At 42.5% G+C, this 22,072-nt stretch overlaps 1 protein-coding gene across 4 annotated transcripts in view; it reads right to left on the bottom strand.

Annotated features, from left to right (window-relative positions):
* Positions 1-22,072, bottom strand: part of CLASP1 (cytoplasmic linker associated protein 1) — a 263,675-nt gene that overhangs the window by 31,470 nt on the left and 210,133 nt on the right. For all 4 annotated transcript variants that reach the window (XM_045869025.3, XM_045869027.3, XM_054506248.2 and 1 more), the window contains 4 exons: positions 16,253-16,396; positions 15,390-15,496; positions 6,310-6,460; positions 1,750-1,996 (listed from right to left, as the gene is read on the bottom strand). In XM_045869025.3, the coding sequence (XP_045724981.1) occupies positions 1,750-1,996; positions 6,310-6,460; positions 15,390-15,496; positions 16,253-16,396 (649 nt within the window). The remainder of the gene's footprint in view (positions 1-1,749; positions 1,997-6,309; positions 6,461-15,389; positions 15,497-16,252; positions 16,397-22,072) is intronic.

Genomic DNA, 22,072 nt, shown 5'->3' with positions numbered 1-22,072 from the left:
TCTAAGATAGGGGAACACACACAGGAAGTTTGAAATGTTAAAGAACTTGATCTTTCCCCCCTGCATTCCCACCTTTCTCTTTGAGCCTTTTTTTTTTCCTTTAAGCCTTTTAGTATACAGATGGTGAACAGATAACAACCAACACCCAGCCCAATCTCTATTCTATCTTAAACGAGAGCTACAAATGGGTTAACTTAAATGATGTATCAGTTCTATGAGCAATGAAAGGAAACAGGTCCCTACTCCACGAAAGGGCAATTCATAAAACCATCATACCCCTAGCCCATGGCCCCGGAAACACACACTGGGATCCCTTGGGAATTTAAGGAGCTGCTACCCATTGGCAATCAGCAAGTAAGAGCCAGGGGATGTGCCTTGAGACAACTGAAGGACTTCACTACTGTCTTAGGATCCCATCACTGTCTGAGCCACTGAAAGAGCACAGTTTTCCTTCTTTTTTTAAAAGTAGGCTCCACATCTAACGTGGGGCTTGAACTCACGACCCTGAGATTGAGTCACAAGCTCTGCCGACAGCCAGGGAGCCAGCCAGGCGCCCCCCAGTCTTCCTTCTTTTGTATCCCCACTGAAACCAGCATCTGCTCTAGTGTGGCCCCTCTTTCCAGGCCCACTGTGATAAGTCTGTTTCCCCTGACAGGCCTTGAGTTCTCTGAGGCCAGGGACTGTGCCTCATTTGCCTCCTTGTCCCCAGCAAGCTACCCATTTCATTACACACAGTGAATGCTGTTTACAGTTCTAATTTAGGGTTCTGATTTAATTCTCCATTCAAAATTAAAACACAAAAGGTTTGGAAACAAAGAGAATATATAATTTTTTAAAAATGACTATTAAGTGAACATGACAATCAGGTGAAAAGGAAATAATTAAGTTCCTGATGAAAATACCATCACACCAACGCATACTTGACTCACTTACTACTCAATAATGGATAATGGGTCTTAACACAAGTGTCAGAAAACAAAACAAGACAGCAGACTAGTTCTGTTCCATGCCAAGTATATTTTGGGACAAGTAATTTAATCTTTCCAGACCCTTAGATTTTTAATCTGTGAAATAGGAATAATCCACTCTATCTCATTAGATATACAGGTAAAACACTGAGTTCAGCAGCAAGCCCATGTTAACACAGGAGCTCAGTATGTGCCAGATTCCCTCTCTCCAAACCACAGGACAGAAGTCAACCTAAAGCAGCTCCAGGAAGAGCTGGTTAAAACGCCGGTGACAGAAGAATGGAGCCTCTCAGGGGCTGCTACAGGATCGTACTTCCATAGCTCAGGGCTGGGAGAGGGCACAGCAGGGGCCTCTGCGCCCCAACAGCAGTAGCTAACTGCTACTCCCCTCGTGCTTCTGACCTGCACTCAGGCCCCGGCTCCTCGGGGAAGCCTTCCCTCATGGGCACAGCTGACCTGCCTTCACCGCACGGTGTCACAGCTCCGAGTTCCGGAGAGCTGTGTGACTCCAACTTCATGACTGTCTCCGGGAGGAGGCTGTAAGCTCCCGGGGGGGCAGGCACTGTGCATACTTTCGCTCACGGTTGTGCCTTCCATGCCTAAGCACAAGGCAGGAGCTCAGTGAGCAGCCGCTGAGCAAGCGGCTAACCAGAGCAGACCCAGTACGTCCATTTAGGTTTGCCCTGTCGGCCCAGAGCTGCTCTGACGAGAGGAGAAAGCCCCACAGAAAGCACTTATGGATGGGGGGGAGGGGGGCGGAATCAAGCAAAGAAAGACGAACCGTCTCGAAGCTGCTCCATGTCATCATCAAACACGGCCTCCTTCAGGGCTGTCTTGTCATAGGTGTTGATGGTGTCGGAGTAGGGGTACGGATTGTAGTCTCGCACCCGCGGCCCTGGGAAGGCGCGTGGAGGCTGGGTGTTGAGGAGGGACGTCTTGTTATCCAGAGCTGTTCTGCCTCCTTCCACCACATCGCTGCCTCCCCGGCCCTCAGTGGCAGGCAAGGCAACTCCACCATCGCGGGACACCTGAAGCACAGCACACGGGCAGTTCCTGCTTAGGACTTTGAACACGCTCTTCCTTTACCTCTTCAGAAGTATCAGGAGAGCCAGACTTTGCACTTGAAATCTGGCCACCGACGGAAGGACAGTTACTAGAATTTCAATCTGCAAACATCTAATTCATAAACTACCTTACCGGGAACCGAATATGCTTACGTTTTCACCCCTTCATTCATTCATTTACACATAAAGGCTGTTTTACTTTGTACTTGGTGATGACTTTTACTCAAACGTTTCTCCAGGAATCTCGTGTGCCGGCACTGCCGCCTATCATTTCTTCATGAACAGTGGGATTTTCTCAGTGAGGCCTTGACACACCACCAATGTGAGACGCTCCCCCGAAGACCACCACAAGATCTAAAGCAGCCCAACCATCCAGGATATCCTTGTATATACTCCCCCAAAGCCAAATAATGCTTACTAATCTCTAGCAACGGAGAACTCTGTATCCGAGAGGCCGATTACCCCCTGGACACCTGTGACTCTCAGCTGGGCTTTATGCTGAGTCAAAGAATAGGCTTTGTTGCTATTTTCTGAAACTTTTTCTTCCTGATTCTTTTTTTTTTTTAATTTTTTAAAATTTTTTAAAGATTTTATTTATTTGACAGAGAGAGACACAGCGAGAGAGGGAACACCAGCAGGGGGAGTGGGAGAGGGAGAAGTAGGCTTCCCGCAGAGCAGAGAGCCCGATGCGGGGCTTGATCCCAGGACCCTGGGATCATGACCTGAGCCGAAGGCAGACGCTTAACAACTGAGCCACCCAGGCTCCTCATTCCTAATATAATTCTGAGACTTGTCCTTAACAAATTAAACCCTTGGTGTCCTTTAGCCCTTGTGTCATGTTCCTGACTCCCCCCTCACTCCCAGGGGGTCCCTTCTCCTGAGGAGCACTGACCGGCCTGTCTGGCTCCCTTTGCAGGGCGGCAGTATAACCAAGCTAGTGTGGGCCAACTGCCGGGAACAAAGCAAACCCTCACTTTCCTCACCCCCACCATGTGACTATGTAACCACGGTAGAGCCATCTCCAGGCAGCCAGACCACACTGGGTGACTGCTGGGGCATGTGTCTGACTTGTGCTGCTGACAAGATATATCTCCTTCACTTTGTGCTTATGCATTTTTTTAAATTGTGGCCAAAAAAAAAAAAAAAAGCCAGTTTAAAATTGATCATAAAATTGATCATTAAAATAGATCACCTTAATCATTTAATTCATAGGTGTACAATGCAGTGACATTAAAGACAGTCGAGATGCTGTATAACCATGACCCCTACATTATATGTTGGGCAAACCTTTTCATCTTCCCCAACCAAAATTCTGTACCCAGTAAATAATAACTCCCCACCCCTCCTGGCTCTGGTCACCCCTATTCTACTTTCTGTCTCTGAATTATTTCACTTGGTCTAAGCAAGGTCCATTCATGTTGTAACATGCGTCAATACTACATTCCTTTTTATGGCTGAATAATACTCCACTGGATGCATGTATCACATTCTGTTTACCCATTTGTCTGCTGGACACTGGACTGCTTCTCCACAGTTTGGTTACCATGAAGGATGCTATCACGGACGCTGGGGTACAACTATCTGTCCCAGTCCCTTCTTCTAATGCTTTTGGACACATACCTAGTGGAACTGCTGGGATGTATCTGGTTTTTAACGCCACCAAAAAATATTTTCTGCTAACTATCAAGATGTTAAAAGGATATATAATCCATGGGCAGACCTGAACAAAATAAGACTTGGGGCTTTTCTCGCGGTAGGAAGATGATTCATGGGCGATTTAATTTTTTTCTCCTTGTAACTCTCTTCTCAAAGTAAAACACATACTATTATAATGAAAGAACTTAAGAGAAAGGGTTTTAAAAACCGCAGACATTTTAAAATTAAAGCTAACCCATCCTAATTCTAATCACTTTTAACAAAAACCAAAACAAAAGATCTTCCTTTTTAAACTGTGTATTATCCCCATCCTTCTCTTCCCGCAGATTGCGTGGAGTGGGAATCAGAGTATACACGCCCACATATTTTGCTTTCCTCGCAGTGTAATAATGTCCCATGCAAACACTGTTTGTAACCACAATGTTTACTCACACCACTATTTCCATTTGTGTTCTAATAAGATTTACTCAACTATTCCCCTTCTACTTTTTTTTTAATGTTTCTGGGTTTTGTTATAGATAATGCTGAGATAAACTACACTGTAAATAATAACTTTCTTTCCTTTTGCTGAGTTTGTTATTTAGCGTAGGTTGTCAAAGGTTATATCACGGATAAAGGATATGAAACTTAAAATCACTTAGGCTGAGGGGCACCTGGGTGGGTCCGTCAGTTAGGTGTCTGACTCTTGGTTTTGGCTCAGGTCATGATCTCAGGGTCATGAGATCAAGCCCCATGTTGGGCTCTGAGCTGATCGTGGAGCATGCTTAAGATTCTCTCTCTCCTTCTGCCCCTTCACCCCCTACCCACCCACCCCCACCACTCACTCTATCTCTCTTAAAAAAAAAAAAAAAATCACTTATGCTAAATATAATTTACTAAGCTCCAAAGCAACTGTATCAAGTTCCCATGCCACCAATATTCTACTAGTTCTTTATATCCTTTCTAGCATTAAATATTTTAATTTCTACTTGAAACAAAGTGGAACAATTTAGAAATAAAGTGGAACCTCAAAAGTATGTTTACTGTATTTCTGTAATCACTCATAAGGATGGATTTTTTCCCACATGTTGAATGTTTTCATCTCTGCTTTTGGGAACCATCTTCCCAGTGGATCTGACATTCATCCTTACGGATGTCTGTCTTATTAGACTGAGTCACTTATCAAGCCAAAGAGACATACCAGTTCCCAAATCTTTCACACTTAATGCATTTTTATATCCACTGTGGTCTTTGCTAACACTCTGATCATCAAGCAGCTAAGATGTTGAATTCTGAGCCTGTTCAATAATTCAATTTCCACTTGGTCATATTTAATGCAGCTAGAAAAAAAAAAATCCAATGGAGCCCTTTCACTCCACATCTGACTGATCCCTCTCCCTGGCTAGAAGGTCCTTCCCAGAAGTTTTCCTTAAGTTCTCTGACACCACACTATCCTGGTCTCCCACACAATAACCTGTAGCTTTTCTTTCAACTCCTTTTCTTCCGTCTTTCCCTTAGTGTTGATGATCCTTTGGATTTTGTCCTTACCCTTTACTTGGTTGATTTCACTCACTTTTTAGTTATCATCAAGCCAACTAGTCAATGCCTCTCAAATCTCTATCCCCAGCTTGAACGGCCAGCCTAAACTCCAGACTGGTACCTGCAAAGGCCCACGGGATACATATACTCAGATATTCCACAGGCCCCTCAAGTCACATATATTCAAAACCGAATTCATTATGTTCCAAAGGGGATGACATACATTTTTTCTCTCCTTCTAGGATATTATCTCACTAAACTGCCCCAGCACTTAAGAGTCCTAGGCACAGACTTCTGACTCTAGTATTTCAGCTCATGCCCTCCCAACCCTACTTCCTCCAGAGGCATTCTTTGTGACAGCAATCTTTCTAAAATGTAAGTGTGACCATGCCGCTTCTCTGGTTAAAAAATCCTTCAAAGACTCTCCATTGACGCCAGAGTAAAGTTAAGACACTGGCAGAAAAGTCCCCTGGGTGTGAGTGCCCTTCCTGAGCCAACCTCTGCAGCCTCTTCCCCAAACCTCGCCACCAACATGATATGCCCACTCTCTCCACATCAGCCACCCACAAAGGGAAATCATGCCGTGCCCACTGCCATCTCCCTGCTTTCTCACAGGGCCTCCCTCCTATTTGTCCAAACTCCCTTTGACCCTTTGCTTCATGCACCTCCAAGGCTGCAAAACATCTCTCCCGCTGACCCTTCCTGAGCACAAAGACTGGTCCAGCATGTCTCTTCAGTACTGAGCCCTGACCAATCCCCGCCACACCACTGATTTCCCACTGATCTGCCTCCCTCTGCATGAGACTAGAACTTCCAGAAAGCCATGTTGGTGTCCGATTCAGGCCTACTATTTTTGTCACGTCACAGGAACAAAAATATGTCCGGGATAAACAAAAGCAAACAGGGGAGAAAAAGGTAGTTTACATTTTTCACAGACAGCTGAGAGTTACTCAAGATTTTATAAAGTTACCTTGGGCCTCTTAAAATATTATTATTCTAACTGCAAGATAAAAATAATGATGAAGTTCAGTATTCACAGTGGTCAATCTTCAGAATTATCACTTAACTGAAATATCGTTCTCTACTAGCCTGGGGATACTTACAATATCACAGTCCTTCTTGCCATCCCGTTTAATTGGCTCATTCAGATCCTCTTGGCTTCGAAAACTAAACTTTTCAATGGCTTCTGTAACTCCACGCAGAGAACTATAAATTTCTTCAGAGTTCAGGTTCTCTGTATCATACTCCAGCATGCTAAAGATCAAAAATAGTGTTTCTTAAATTGAAGCATATGAATGTATTTGAGCTATGGGCATAAATTACTTCCAACGGTTTATGGAGTAAGGTGTGATTATAGTTTTATATCTTTAGGTGACTTGGAATGAAAAGGAGACACCTGTTAGAGCACCACCACTGGACAATTATCCGTGTTGTCAAACCAGGCCCCAAACTACATCGGCACTCGGTAAGAACCAGTGGGGAACAGCAATAACCACGAGAATGCAAGAACTCAAAGGGTGACAACTGGTGACAATGCACGAGGTAATGAAAGTGGAAAAATAACTTTCATATCTTGAAGATGGAAACGAGGAGTCTGGTTGTTACTGGTCTCAAATGTACAAACAGATTAAGAGGGACAGGCGTTTCAAATTAAAGCTAGTATTACAAGCAAGTTTCGGAGGAGCAAAGCAAATGACCTCACAAGACAGGGTTACGCTTACCAGTATTAGAAACTTGTGAAATAAAACCCGACATTCAAAAATGATTCCAAGTCAGATCCACCCTACCGAAAGGCTCGGGACCATCTCTCATGCCATCTAACCCCGGTGCTTGCTGTGAATACCAACTCTTCCAAGATGCTTATGTTTATGTGTTTTATAATAAAAACAGACCTTCGGGCGCCTGGGTGGCTCAGTCGTTAAGCGTCTGCCTTCGGCTCAGGTCATGATCCCCGGGTCCTGGTATCGAGTCCCACATCGGGCTCCCTGCTCAGCAAGAAGCCTGCTTCTCCCTCTCCCATTCCCCCTCCTTGTGTTCCTGCTTTCACTATCTCTCTGTCAAATAAATAAATAAAATCTTTAAAAAATAAAATAAAATAAAATAAAAACAGACCTTCTACAGAGGAGTCACATTCCTAGATGGATGTCTAAAAGTATTTCAAAAAGCAAGACATATTTGTCCCTTACAGAAAAGTGATGGCAACTATTGTTCCTTTAGCTGGCCATGCAGAGCAAAACATGAAACAGAGCAAAAGTCCCACAGAGCCAGCCTTCGGGTATAATGCAGCGTGTCAACAAGCAGCCTTTAGAGGTCTGAAAAGTGCACTGAAACGTGGTCCTAAGAACAAAACCCACCACGGTCCCTCACTAAGAATATCACAGACAAGCACAGGATAAAGCACAGCATAAAGAAAGCTCAAGACAAGAAGCGACAGTTGACCAAGGGCAAGTAAAAAAAAAACCCGTGTTAGTTTAAGCGTCACCTGTTTCAAGAAAATGTCAAGAGAAGATCAGATGAGTCAGTCTAATTGAACTTACAAGAAGTCTTAAGCTATCCTGAGGGGGACACTCAAAGAGTCCTTGGCTGTATACAAGTGATCATTCGACAACACTATTAAAGACTAAAGCAAAGCACTCTTTCCATCTTCAAGAGAAGGAACTGAACCTAGACACTTGCAGGCAGGAGCCTTTCCCATGGGCAACACAACCTATCCTGTATGTTCTCACAATGAGGTTAAGTTTCCTGTAACTTAAAAACAAGTAGTATTTACTAAGCCCACTCCCCACCTTTTCTTCTCTTTTTTAAAGAGAATGGGCGGATGAGCAAGACAAGATTTGCACAGTTCTCACTTGGGAGTAGCCAGACCTCTACCGGCTCAAGGCTGTAATGATCCAAGTGCTTTCCAAGGCTGGACAGGTTCTGCTGGGGCACAGCAGCTGAACTCACCCTTCAGAGATAGGAGCTATTTACCTAAAATTGCAACACTCGCCCAGATAGAACCCATTCTTCTTTTCTGATGAATGAAAGAAAATCCACGCTCCAACTGTACTTGGAGAGCTCACAAAACTACACGCCAACTCAAAGACTGGCTCTGGCATCAAACACAAAAGAAATGTGAACGAACACGTTTACAGTTAAAATTCCAAAGTATATACTGACAGGAGGTGGACTAAAACACTTGAACAGAATTCAAGATTTCAACCCCTGCTAAGTTCATAAGGTTATCTGTCCATGAGGCAACAGCCCTTTAAAGTGAAGAAAGCATGACTGAGGAGCACAGGGGCTCCCGGCCCCTCCTTTCTAGAACACCACAATACCAGCTTATGTGGGAACAAAGGCATTTATACATCTGGCCAGTACACTATTTTTTATATATAAAAGCTGAGTATGACTCAAACAAAAAAATACGCATACGAGATGTAAAAAAGATGCCTTAAAATACTTTCAATCACGACAACCAAAAATAATAGCATAGCCCATGCAAAAGGAAAAAAAAAAAAACAATGGAAAGAATGACAGATGGACAAGAGGAAGTCTGGCGGAACGTTCAGCTTTTTAAGGGATGTCACAATATTATTTTCCATATGTCGCTTCAGATAATGTTAGCTTTCACATAATTTCATCTCACTATGTGTACCCTGAGTGGTCTTAAAATACTTCAGTTCACAGAACTTTAGCATTACAGTAGCCTCTTTTCAAAATAATAAAAGGATCCTGCCAGTTAATGTTCCTCCTTCTTATTTTCAATTAATAATTAGGAGTACACATGCACGACCAAGTACAATCTGTGGTGACACTTTTTTTGGACTCAGTAGCTTGAGGTGTGAAGTATCTCCTTGGTACGAAGCTAAAAGTGTGAGCTCCAGGTGAGAGACAGTATCGTTTTTTCTAACAGGAAACAGGTAATGAATGCTCCATGCTTTGCTAGTTCATGTTTTGGCATCTGTTTTTTTTCCAAATCAATGCCTATGAACCCTCATTTTGTAGGGGGGAAAAAAGGAAATCCTCAAAGCAGTCCCTGGTGAATCACAGATACCGTGGTCCCAGCCAGCAGACCATAAGGGAGCACAGCAAGAGGGACGGCTTTTCTTATCAGAAGAGACTTGCTTAGGGACACCCCGGTCTGTCACCTGCCCCCATACTCTGTCTTGTTTTAGCTCAAGGACATAATCCTTGAGGTTAAAGGCCAGCTCCTGGTCTTCTGTAAACACTGTGTTTAGACCCCAGAAAGGTTTCCTTAGAATTCTTTAGATTACGAATAGTTGCTCAATCGGTCAATAGTCACCGACCCAAGGTCAGGCCATGTCATCCAATACGGAGGCAGAATAGAGCTCTGGACACACCCTGTTGTAAAGGATATATATCGTGGATGGGGAGGTGCATGAGGTCAGGTCTCCAAGAATGGGGACACTAGAGACAGGAAGTTTGCTTTCTGAGATTTTCCTCCTTGTCATTTTGCAGGGAAAAGATACGAGGAATGGAATTAGGATATAATCATTCCTTGTTATGCAATCAATACGGTTTTGGCAGAAAGCAAAGAGACAAAGATTTCCTCTTATTTGTAGGTAACTGATGGGTTTTTCTAAACACAGAAGTCTCTTGTCAATGCTCTCTCCCTCTGATGGTCAACAGAAGTTATGGGTACTTATTAGCATGAGCTGTGCTATTGTGCATGCGTGAAAGATGATTCTGGAAACGAGGTGCCCAATGGAAGGGGGTCTTGATGGCTGGATGGGAAGGTGGCTGGGTGGGGGTGAAGCTCAGTGCCCATTAGGGCACACAGGTCAGTGTACGGGAACACAGTCAATAAGTGGACTTCTACTTTGAGGCATGGCTAACCTTAAAAAAAAAAAGTTTAAGTACGGTGACATGCTTTATTAACACTGACGACAGCAGCTGTCACCTTGTTGCTGTGTCCTTGCCCTAACCTTGTGTATCTAGAAACAGTCATTACAGGGTTCTCTGTACTTGAGAAGTTACTCTTAAAGCTCTTAGAGTTTCAAAGGAAAGATGTTGTTAAAACCTTTAGCTGACTTTATTAAAAATATACAGCTTCACTGAGTTGAGGATACAAAAGTAGGAACGTCAATCTGCGCAAAAGCCGCCTACGAGGCATTCAGAAGTAACAGACCTTTTTCGGTTTTGTTTTCACCCTATCCTATCAGCAGGTACAAACTCATCTTACACAGCACAAAGACAGCTGGGCTGCCCCAGGCTCGTGCAATTACAGGCTTCTAGGGAAGGGGTCCTCGGATCTTTGGACCTTTATAGTAACCACCTGAGAGACCCTCAAACGGTTGTCTGTAGAAATCCGTGGCCCTTACTTTGTCCCACCGATTTACCATCTGTTTTAGATCTGAAGGAAGCCCCACCCCTTCCTCTAGACTCATTAACCTCGTCACCTTCAACCAGGGGCTTGTGAGAATACCGACTGCGCTCCTGCCTAGGGGCAGGGCACGTCAAGGAGATGTACTTCTCGGGCCTTCCCTTCAGGATCTGTGTCCTCTGACTCTCACCACATGGCAGTACATTATGCAAGAAATCAGTCCACATCGCCAGCAGCGGGACTGGTCGCTACAGGTACGCTTTGGGAAAGAGCAGGTCTCACTTGCTTCTGAGCGGGCATGCCTTGTCCTCCTGAGAAGAATACGAAGGAAACCGTGCCCCTGTGGCCTGCCTTGACTTCAGGGCATTGCCCCAGCACCTCTGGCGGAGCTCAGCTCTGCCGGGGCCAAAAGGCTTGCTCTACTAGGTGCTGCTGGATTTGGTCAGTTGATGAAATGGTCATCTGTCCCTGTGACACAGCAAGAGTCATACTCATGCAGGTCAACAGAGATCATGCACCTGCTCACACTTCTCACCAAGGCTCTACTCCTGCTCGTCTAAGCCAGAGGCTTTCCGAAAGCCCTGAGACGACCCTGGAAATGCAATAATATTGTGACACCTCAGACAAGGTTAACAGGTAGCTTGTTACCTGGGAGAGTAAGAACGCCTGAGAGTCTTGTGGGAGGGAGCGGTGGGAATGGAGTTGGGCTGAGAAAAGGGAGGTGGGTGCTTCGATAGGCCATCGGCACTCCAACCCCACAACCGACTGCAGTGATCAGAAGAGGAGAGTCAGAGAGAGACAAAACAAGGCAACGGGGAGGGGGGACGGGAGGGGACTGAGAGACACTATATCCTAAGTGTCTTCCAGTCTCCTCTTTCCTTGACCAAGCTCTGTCAAAGTTAACTGGAGCAAAATTTATACTTCACCATACAGAGAAAATGAACAAGGTTGGTTTTACAGTCTGGCCCTCAATATGGCCGCTTTATTCCTTCCCCTCTTGATCGTGTGTTAACATTTTTAAATCACGAGATTCCAAGTGTAAGAGTGTGTGAGTGTGTGTGTGTGTGTCTGCACTGGGAAGGACATTACGAGTACTTCCATACAAATAGGCATGCATGTTCCGTTTCAGATAATGCTATCAATTGTTTACAAAGAGCCGAAGGAGGAATTTCGGGCCTTAAGTCAAATGGGACCCGAGGGACTACAGCAGGAAGACTCAGAGAACATGCCTTTCTGACCACAGAACTCTAGCAGGGGACGATGTGCTCCCTGAGCCCGGAACCCAATCGGATGGAGTTCAAGGGCTGCCACAGGCAATTTCCTTCTGAAAAAGTAACAGCACCACTAGAGGGCTGGAGCGCCAGGTCTCAAAATAACCCAATTCCCCTGCTCATATCACCTGATTCGAGAAATAACTCATCGGAGAACACAGGCATCCCTCCTCACTCTGTAAATGTCGCTCAGTGGTCGGTGCCCGCAGAGGCCCCGACGGACATTCTAACAGCTGCTGCGATTCAGGAGACCCACAGCCACTGTGAGAGGCATGAGCTGACCTGGCAGGAAATGTGACCCCAGGTCCAGGGTGGTCCCCAGGAAGCAGCACTGCCTGAGGATGGCGATCATCAGGGCCCTAAGAGCTAGTCTCTGCCAAAGACAGCTGTGGTCTCATTTTGTAAGGTCAGTAAGTGTGGAGAGGAGAGGTCACCATGGCACATGAGGGCCCACAGACCTCTGAGTCCCACACTGAGTAGGGGTGGAGGTAACCAGAGGAACTTGGGTGACCATCTTGGCTGGCGCTCTGCTAACAGGTAGAGCATAAAGCAGATGTACCTCCACCGCTTATGGGAGGCTGGGTCTCCCAGTTAATCCCCACTTTGCTTCTATGGAAAATCTTGATCCTCTGATGCGATGGACTGTAAAATTCACTAAAGTTACCCTTTATTGCTAGGGGTAACAGATGATCTGTTTAGTGTCATTCTACTCTACAACACGTTTGCCAACAATGTACAGCAGATGGGGGCGAGGACTGCCATCTACTTTCTGATCTCAAAGGGAACGGACATCATGTGATTTCTGAAGCCCCCTGTAACTCTTGTTTTTCATTTAACACAAATCACACTGGGTAAAATGAGCTAAAAAATATGTATGTGTTGAATGATGAAAAACTCCAGGTTACAAATCTCCTCTCTAAATACCCAGTAGTATTTGTTTACTTCTGGGAATGAGGAGTAATTCTTCCCTCACACACACACACAAAGCGATTTAATGGAATGTTTCACAAAGGTTTAACATGCTAGCTATGATTTTCTCTAAGACTACTGGGGTGATAAAAACAACTTCCTCACTAGGGTTTTTTTGTTTGTTTTGCTTTTTTTTATTATGTTATGTTAATCACCATACATCATTAGTTTTTGATGTAGTGTTCCATGATTCATTGTTTGTAGGGTTTGTTTGTTTTTTTTAAGTATCAAATTAGATTTGCTCATCATTTTAGAATATTTCCTTATTAACACACCACGATCTTAGTGCAGAATTTTTGGAGTAAAAAAATACTAGTTCGTTTTGATACAAAAAAATCAGATTGAAAACAAACAACTGGTAACTTTTCCTCTTAAGAATAAAAAATTAACATCATATGTTTAAGATGATTCGAAAGAATGGCAGCTCACAGAAAGTAAATGCTTCAAGAGCACTGCACAAAAAAACCGTTGAGATTATATGTGGTAGAACTTGTCTATCGTTTCCCCAGGAATGGGTAACCTAGTCCATTCTCCTATTTAATGCAAGAGTTCATAGCTTTTATAATCATCCTGGTGAAAGTATGTGGCCTACTTCAATATTCCCAGTGATATAATGACAGGAAGCCATTTTTCCTACTTTCTGGACAGTTTTAGTTGTGAGAAAAACCACTTCTGCTGAGTTTAATTAAGTTGTTGACTAAGGCCATCTGGCTAGGTATGCCCTGACTGAGGGCACATTTGTTTACAAAATAAAGAGGCCACACAATTAAATAATTCCCTAAAGCAGAATTTGTTGGCAAGAAAACATTTAGGTCACACTTGGCCTTCATCTTGAAAATGATATTAATACTGAAAATAAACCTCTTCATTTCTTCCACCGACCGGCAACCCTGACAGTAAAAATTAAGACCAGGCCAACTAAAAATGAATGGTGACTTGGAAAAGTAAAATTTTTAATAATCTGGGGATCCGTGAAGATTAATACCATGCCAATTCTTAGCTCGGATGGATTACACCAGTGGCCTCCACCAGTCTTTTACCTAGACTAGCAAGCACATAGAATAAAAATACTTGCGTTTTACCTTTTGCTTATTACCTAAGGAATGTGCCACCCTAATAATGAAAGAACTAAAAGATAAGAAGTATGAACTATGTATTATGGAAGAGATTTCCTAATTAATGGTGCAGAAGTACTACTTCTAGGCAAAAGCAACCATTTACAGAGAATTCAAGCTTTCCACAAAATCCTGCCCCTGTCCTCCACCCCGAGAAAGAGAACTCTGATTTTACTGTTAACACTGGACCCTGTAAGTCATATACTTTAGATACAGATATTAACATGAAAAAAAAATAGTTGGTTGAGCCTCAGTCACACCTGGGGAAAGTCAGACATATTTTCATTCACTTCTGACGTCAACTATCTAATTATACCAGCCTGCTAAAATCATGACAACACAGACCAAACTTGGAGACGTGACATCATTCTTCATCCTACCTAAATATAGCACCAGGGGGATTTAGGGGGATTAGAAATAAGGCAATATAAACAGCATACTACAAGTATATGAAATATTTTGTTTCACCAAGAGAAAAATACAAATTTCATATGTTCCAAATATTTATATAACTTGAAGAACTAAAGAGAACTTTACTGGTAAGGATGGAAGATTTGGGGAATTTAAAAATCTAAAATAAATTTAAAGGCACTTGTATTTTTTTATTTTCCTACTAAAGAGGTAGCCTTTAAAGGGACGATGGCAGTACTTGTATGTTCTTATTATCTTGGTGTCAACATCCCTTAAGACACAGCCCCCTGATCCTTGTGGCCAGGGATCGCAAAGATCTGGACTTCTGGTAGACAAACACAGCACGTGTGACCCTCACAGGTCCGGGCACTATGAAGTCTGGCTTCTAGGGCCACTACTCCATGTGAGGCCATGAGAGACGCCAACACATGCCAGGGGGTCACCTGCAGAGACTTCCAAAGGCTCTGGGCAGATGGAGAAGTCTAAAGATCCCGAGCCAAAGCATTTTTCTGATTTTAAGTCACTGTCTCAGACTCTCTAAGACCAAAATATGCTATTGTCTATTTGCATGGTCCCAACAAAAGTCTGAAAATGCTGATCCAATTTTAGTTCTCAGGTTCTTAATACCTCTCCAGAGCAGCAGTCTGCTTCAAACGTGAGCCTGTGATGACAGCAACTATGCTTGGAACAACTGCTTCGTGGGAAAACTACCCCAGGCTATGTGTGGACTGACAACAGAGGATTTATTTAGATGACAAATACCTTCAGGTGCTCCTAGCACTTGGAGAATAGGTGATGAATTTCTAAATGGTTTCTATGTGAAACAGTACTAAATGTAAATTTAGCTTTAAAATTTTAAGTTACTAGGGAGTGCTCAGAGCCGGAAGAATCTCTGAGAACATTCAGCACAAATTGGCCATTTCGCCATGGAATCAACTGCTTTGCCCAAGATTATATAGTTAAGATTTGGGTGAGGACCCCATGGTCTCCTGATACCCATTCATTTTTTGCTATTAAGCTTGGTCTAAAAACCTAGAAATAGGTTGGACACTGGTGCTTTAGTTTCTTCGCTTTTGTTGAAATGGCATTACCTGGGAGATAGGCCCCCATGGGAACAGTTGGTGGGGGAGGTCAGGGGGCTGGTCCTGCTGCTGGTGTGTCGGGAGGGAGTCCGGCCAATTGTATTGCTTGGAGAGCCCTGGTGTGAAAACAGAATAAGCATCATTATTCAAGGGCTAAACATAGATTATAGTGCCCCCTTTCCCCTAGGTTTTCTTCTTTTTTAAGATTGATTTTAGAGTGAGAGGGCAAGAGCACAAGCAGGAGGGGCAGAGGGAGAGGGAAGAGAATCCCAAGCAGACTCCACGCTGAGCACACAGCCTGATGTGGGGCTCGATCTCATGACCATGAGATCACGACCTGAGCTGAAACCCAGTCAGATGCTCAACTGACTGTGCCACCCAGGCGCCCCGCCCCCCAGCTTTTTAACCCACATGTAAATAAAAGGGCAAAATCTGCACAATTGGGATGACTTTTTTTTTTTTTTTTATCATTAAGGCCAACTTTAAGTGCACATACACCCAAAATGGGTAACTGTCATATAGGGATTCCTGAAGCTGAATGACTGATGTCAGCTATGCTAGATTAACAGACACAAATTGAGCACTTTCATCTTTACATATGAAGAAAGTAAGTAACTCAATGAATAAATGACTAAATGACCAAGTAAAAATTTAACTGAACAATCTCATGTAAGAAAAAGGCCATATTTAAATACCAAGTTCACTCATTCACTGGGAATATGGCAGGATCAGACCCGGCCCCCACCCTCCAGATGCCCACAATCTACTAAAAGAGAACAAGAAAGCTGGCCATTTTATTAGAGCACGTCTAGACCGGGGATTCACAGAGGTCATGATCAGTACAGAGGTATCAATTGTGACCAAGCACTCACCACACTGGTGTTACTGGCATTCTTGAGGTGGTTATGCAGGAGTTTGGTGGCACCATCCTGGAATGTTTTTGGCAAGGCACCAAGTAACATGGTAAATTCAGGAGTGTTCAATTCAAACAGAGAGATCAGCACAATTTGTGCTGCCTGGAAAAAGAACACTTCATTAATTTATGTAATAGATAATAGCATATTTTGGTCAAAACTTTCATTAAAATTGTTTTACAAAAATGTTTTTGTATGAGTAAAATAAATAATAAAAAAAAAAAAAAACAAAGAGGACACCTTTGTCATAAAAAAACACAAACAAAAGGCATCTGGAGAAAATAAGATCATCAATTATAAATAGCCTGCCTTCAACCTGGAAAATACAGCCCTGTTTCATCTTCACGCCCTTGCCTTGGATTTCCATAGCATGCTTGTAATAAATGACTTTTCCTGTGTTGTCCAGCACTAGGCACAAAGCTGGTAAATCCATAAATAAAACAATCCAAGAACGTGAAAAGGCTGACGATGGTTCACTCTACTAAGTCAGAACTGGACAGGGCTCCCGGTGCATCCTGGGGAGAACAAGACTCTCCATGAGCTGCCAACGGGTTATCTGAGCAACCATTTTTCCTCAAGGCCACTCCGAGGGACTGAGAAATTCTAGAAAAAGAGTTTAAATACATCCGGAGAACTCCTAACTGTTATGCCTACGAAGTGAGGAGACAGTCCATGGGCAGCAAACCAGACTTCTATGGTACAAATTTAAAATGTACTCTTCTGTGTTTTGGCAAATGCTCTACTTTTCTTTATTAACTGAGACAATATGTTGCAGGACTGCTGGTGATCACTCTGACAGCAAGGTGGGAAAGCAGTTAGCTGAAGCAATAGTAGCCCAATGAGACTCAGGTTTCTCCAGCAAGTTATGTGCTTTCTATGGTACTAAGTAGTAGCAGGCACTAAAAAAGCCTGAGGAATTTGTTCCAAGGGTTTTGATTTAGAAAAACTATGCCAAGAGAAAACTTCAGTAAATAATGGCATTCCTTACAAATTTCTGAGAGTCAGAAGAAAGAAAAACATATTATGAACATCTTCTGACTGAAAGGATACATTTATCTGTCCAACACACTCTAATTTTAGGATTGCAGTAATTATTCTGTATATTTTTTTCCATGATATAGGGTATTACAAAATATATTATTTGCTTAGAAAAGCTCTGGAAATAAACACCACAAAATATTTCAATGCTTTCACAATGTTAAAATTAATTCTGGATCCAGTAAAGGCAAAATTATTATTTTTGTCTGGAGAAGGGAAAAAAAAAAACAAAGATAATCCAGAGACTCAAATATATTTAACCAAAAATAAAAGTTATGAAATTTAAAATATCAGTAGAATTTTTTTTACAACATCAAAAACTACTTTTTAGATATATCAAAAGCATTATTAAGCACCGCATTGGGCAAAAGTATCTTCCTTTTTTCCCTTGACCTCCAAATACAGTCATTAGTAGCTTTTCCATCCAAATTAAATCCCAAGGGGCCTGTGTGCTTTCATGACAGAGGCAAAACACACTGTTACTGATTGTGTTAAAATTTACATTATTGAAACATTCTTATTAAGTAGTTATCTGAAGGAACCTATTTCACCACCAATGTAATATATATTAACAATGATCTGTATATTTGTATAGGAGCAAATTCCAAAACTCATGCAAGGTAACCTGTGCATTTAAAAAACCATTTTATTAGATGTTAGGGGAAAAAAATGCATGCAGAAAAAACTGCACTTCAAAGAGACAGAAAAAAACAGACTTGATTTAGCAGGGAGAAAAAATGTTGCCAATTTAGTAAGAAAGCTTAGGGACTTATTTTTTAATGACTGACAATGATATCTGAAAATTATAAAATGTAACATTTTTGAATACCATATTTTTATGTGAAATGTGCCACTGTCTTTACTTTAAAAACCGCGTTTCTTCCCAGAATGACAGGATATCCAACACCACAAAGTAATTTGAGGTTTTTCATAAAGCAAATTCTAAAATTAGCGGGATCTTTTAGGAACAAGAGGGCTGCCCAGAAACTGCTAATTCATGGCTACATGCTGTTAACAACTCTTAGTCATGTGGGAAAAGAAGGTGCAGCCGACTTTAACTTCTGGCCCACTAAAGAAACTTCTCTTTCAATAACCCTAACATTGAATTTGACAAATCAAACAGAAAAACGGGGTATTTTGAAAATACAGCTAGTTGGAAAGATGGTACATTTGCGGTGACTTATATATATAAATGAGTGTAATTTATTTTTACATTTTCCAAAATACAAAATGTAAATGATTCTATACAGTCTTCAAAAGTCACCCTTAGGTTTAAAGCTGTTTTCAAAGTAAAACCCTTCCTAATGATGTCCAAGCTCCAGAAATGGATAGAAAGTATGACTTAAATATGTTCTTTTAAAAATACTCTACGTCGGGGCGCCTGGGTGGCTCGGTCGTTAAGCATCTGCCTTCGGCTCAGGTCATGATCCCAGAGTCCTGGGATCGAGCCCCACATCGGGCTCTCTGCTCAGCGGCAAGCCTGCTTCTCCCTCTCCCGCTCCCCCTGCTTCTCCCTCTCCCGCTCCCCCTGCTTGTGTTCCCTCTCTCGCTGTGTCTCTCTCTGTCAAATAAATAAATAAAATCTTTAAAAAAATAAAAAAAATAAAAATAAAAATAAAAATACTCTACGTCACAGTTTTAAAAGGAATGAGACTGCTATGGTCCTAAAATATTTTATCTACAACCCTCTGTCATAGTGAGAAGTCAGAATACTAGAATCCAAGCAAGGAAGAAAACTGGGTTATATTTATCATTACCATCAATACACTCTCTTTAAAGTAATAATTCCAAATATGGGGATTGAGTTGGAGAGAGTCGTTTAAAAAAGCCTGCAGCATAGCTCGTGTGCAATAATGAATCAAAGAGTAGAGTATGCCCCTGTTTTTGTCCCATTATTGAACTCTTGCTTTCCACAAGAGGTGGGGCCGATAAGCGGCCAGACAAAACACTCAAGGTTGCTGCTGACTTTTTCTAATGGACAACTCTAGGGTTACTGATTTCCAAGATCAAATGGCAACTTACAAGGAAATGATCCCCACTCACACCCCTACAGGAGAATTTGGGAGGTGAGGGCAAAAGGTCTTTCGAATCTTACTGTCACTGTGTGGAAAGCACTCCCAAGGCTATCAACTGCCTTTAAAGCAGGAAAGAATTTTTTGAGACAGGAGATCAATAAAGCTTTGACAAATGCTTCAGCACTGGTATTAATTGGGGAAAACTTAAACTCGGGGAGGGAAAGAAGTTTTCTCATTTATTAAACGATTACTGCTCCCTCCAGATTGTCATTAAAAATTGCTTTAGAAAATCACCAAAAAAAGGGTATCTCAACACCTTCAGACATTTCTCATTTAGTATCTCTGCTTCACCATTCTGCTAAAGTAAGGTGGAGGTCTACACTCAACATAGCTATTTCTTTGGGCAGGGAGTTAATCATAAAACATGTTAAAACACAAGCATTTACACACACACACACGATCACGTAGTATTATATGAATTTTAGGTTTCTTCAAAATCTTTTCAGTGTCTCGACAAGGGTAATCAGTATTAATCATCTAAAAGGCAAACAGTGAAGTGTCTTTTTTCAAATTAGTACATAGTTTAAAATCTACCTGTTTACAATTTTCTTCCAAGTTTCCTTCTCCAGGCCCAGAGCAGGTGGAAGCTGACCTAGTGGGGAAATCCTCACCTACTCGACTACGCTGAAGCGGGGACTGACAAACAGGAAAGGCGGTAGGATTTAATGAGAGAAGAAGCAAGTGCTTAAACCGGGGTTATTTGTAAGCTGTGAAAGTATTTAGTTTCTTTTACAGAATCACCTAGGTACATATAATCTAACAGGTAGGAATAGGGAGAATAACAGCAGTAATGAGCGGTTTCAAACCTCTATCATTTGCTAGGTGCGTAATAACCATAATCCTTGCCAGGAGTCACAGCACTCTTGCCTTATGCAATGAAAGGGTCAAAAGGAGACCAAAAAGGTCAACTTGTTTCTTGAAAGTGCCCGTCACAGTTCAGTTGAGCAAACCCTGAGCTTTGCAGCTAGGCCACGCTGCCTACCAGTAATCAGACTTGAACATTTTTCAGTTGGACGGGCATGTGGGTGGCACAGCTGGTTAAGCGTCCGACTCCTGATTTTGGCTCAGGTCATGATCTCAGGGTCATAAGATACTCCCTCTCCCTCTCCTCTCTTTCTCCCTCACTCCCTCTCTCTAAAAAAGAAAAAAAAAATTTTTTTTCAGTTAGAAATTTCACCTTCTGAAGGTTTCTGTCATCTTCCTGCTCCAGGCAATAGCATCTTTGTACTTTCTAGGCTTCTTTGCCATGCTTTCAGTTATCGCATCTCTCAAAACATGTGGGGGCTAAATCTGCTATCACATCTGACAATGTAGGTGCTAAATGTCAGAGGATCATATATGATAACCAAACCCACAAGGATTCTGAATCCTGAAATATAAACATACCATTAAAAATTCTACTGCATTACCACATTCCCTTTGGTTGATGGGGGAAAAAAAAAAATCTTCCTAATGCTGGAAAAAATTGGGTTCTCCATTTGCTCCACAAATAGCAACAGCAAAACCAAAACAACCAAGAGCAGGGGCTGCAACGTAAATGAAGTAATATTTAGCTATTTTTTCTCTACTAGTCCTCCCAATGAAGCCTGAGACAGGGATTATCATTCCCATTTTTGGGGAACAAACAAGAATTAAGAGATTACGGGGCCAGCTTACACCAATGAGTGGCAGAGGCAAAAGTCAAAAGAAGGTCAAACTCCAGAATCTACTTCCTACTGTCAACACATTATGTTATCTTTTTTTTTTTTTTTTTAAGATTTACTTATTTAATTGAGAGAGGGGGAGAACCTCAAGCAGACTCCGCACTCAGCTCTGAGCCCAATGTGGGGCTCAATCTCATGACCCTGAGATCACGACCTGAACAAATATCAAGAGTCGGACGCTTACCGACTCCCCAGGCGCCCCACATTATAGTATCTTAACATCAACACAGCACCTTCAGAAAAGTATAGTATGGCCAACACAACTAGTCAGGGCTCCCATACCTAAAACACGAACAAGGTTACTTTGAGAATAAAGCTGGCCAGTGAAGGTCTAGGGAGGGGAGGCTTTTCCTGCTAGCCCCCATCAGGTTGGGCCTAAGCACACTCCACTGCTGACTGGCTTGCGTTCCGGTTCTGGCTGTTCCTCTTCCCTCCTCTTCAAAACATCTTAAATATTTAAACACCCCTCTCTCTCCAACATCAAACACCCCAAAATGCTGAGATGAAAAGGGAAACAAAGTAAATTATTAAAAATGTTAACAACAAATCAAGAGTTCTATCAGCTTAAAGTGCTTTCCCAAATAGGATTGTGTAGAATGAATTATACTGTCTGCAAACTCCCCAACTACTGTTGGCAGAAAATTAATACTCTTAGAGGTGTAGATTAAGGTTTTTCAGCAAACCTTGGACGTCTGGGGAAATTTTTTCCCCAAATATTCTCCTGCTGGCTTTGAAAAAGCAAACTGCCATGTTGTGGAGAGGGCCATGTGGCAGACAGGGGGTGGCAGGTAACCTCTGTGAGCTGAGAACACCGTGCTGGCAGTCAGCAAGAAAACAGGCACCTTGGCCCCACTCCTGTAAGGAATGGAATTCAGCCAAGCAGCAGTGAGCCAGAAGAGACCAAAAACCCAGACAACACCTTGATTTCCGTCTGTTAAGATCTTAAGCAGAGGACCCAGAGA

The sequence above is a fragment of the Mirounga angustirostris genome, unplaced genomic scaffold (assembly GCF_029215605.1).
Source record: "Mirounga angustirostris isolate CCGP_5_RB_7025 unplaced genomic scaffold, mMirAng1.0.hap1 SCAF_3, whole genome shotgun sequence".
Classification (NCBI taxonomy): domain Eukaryota; kingdom Metazoa; phylum Chordata; class Mammalia; order Carnivora; family Phocidae; genus Mirounga; species Mirounga angustirostris.
The sequence above is the reverse complement of the archived record's forward strand: the minus strand, read 5'-3'. Positions and strand labels throughout refer to the sequence as shown.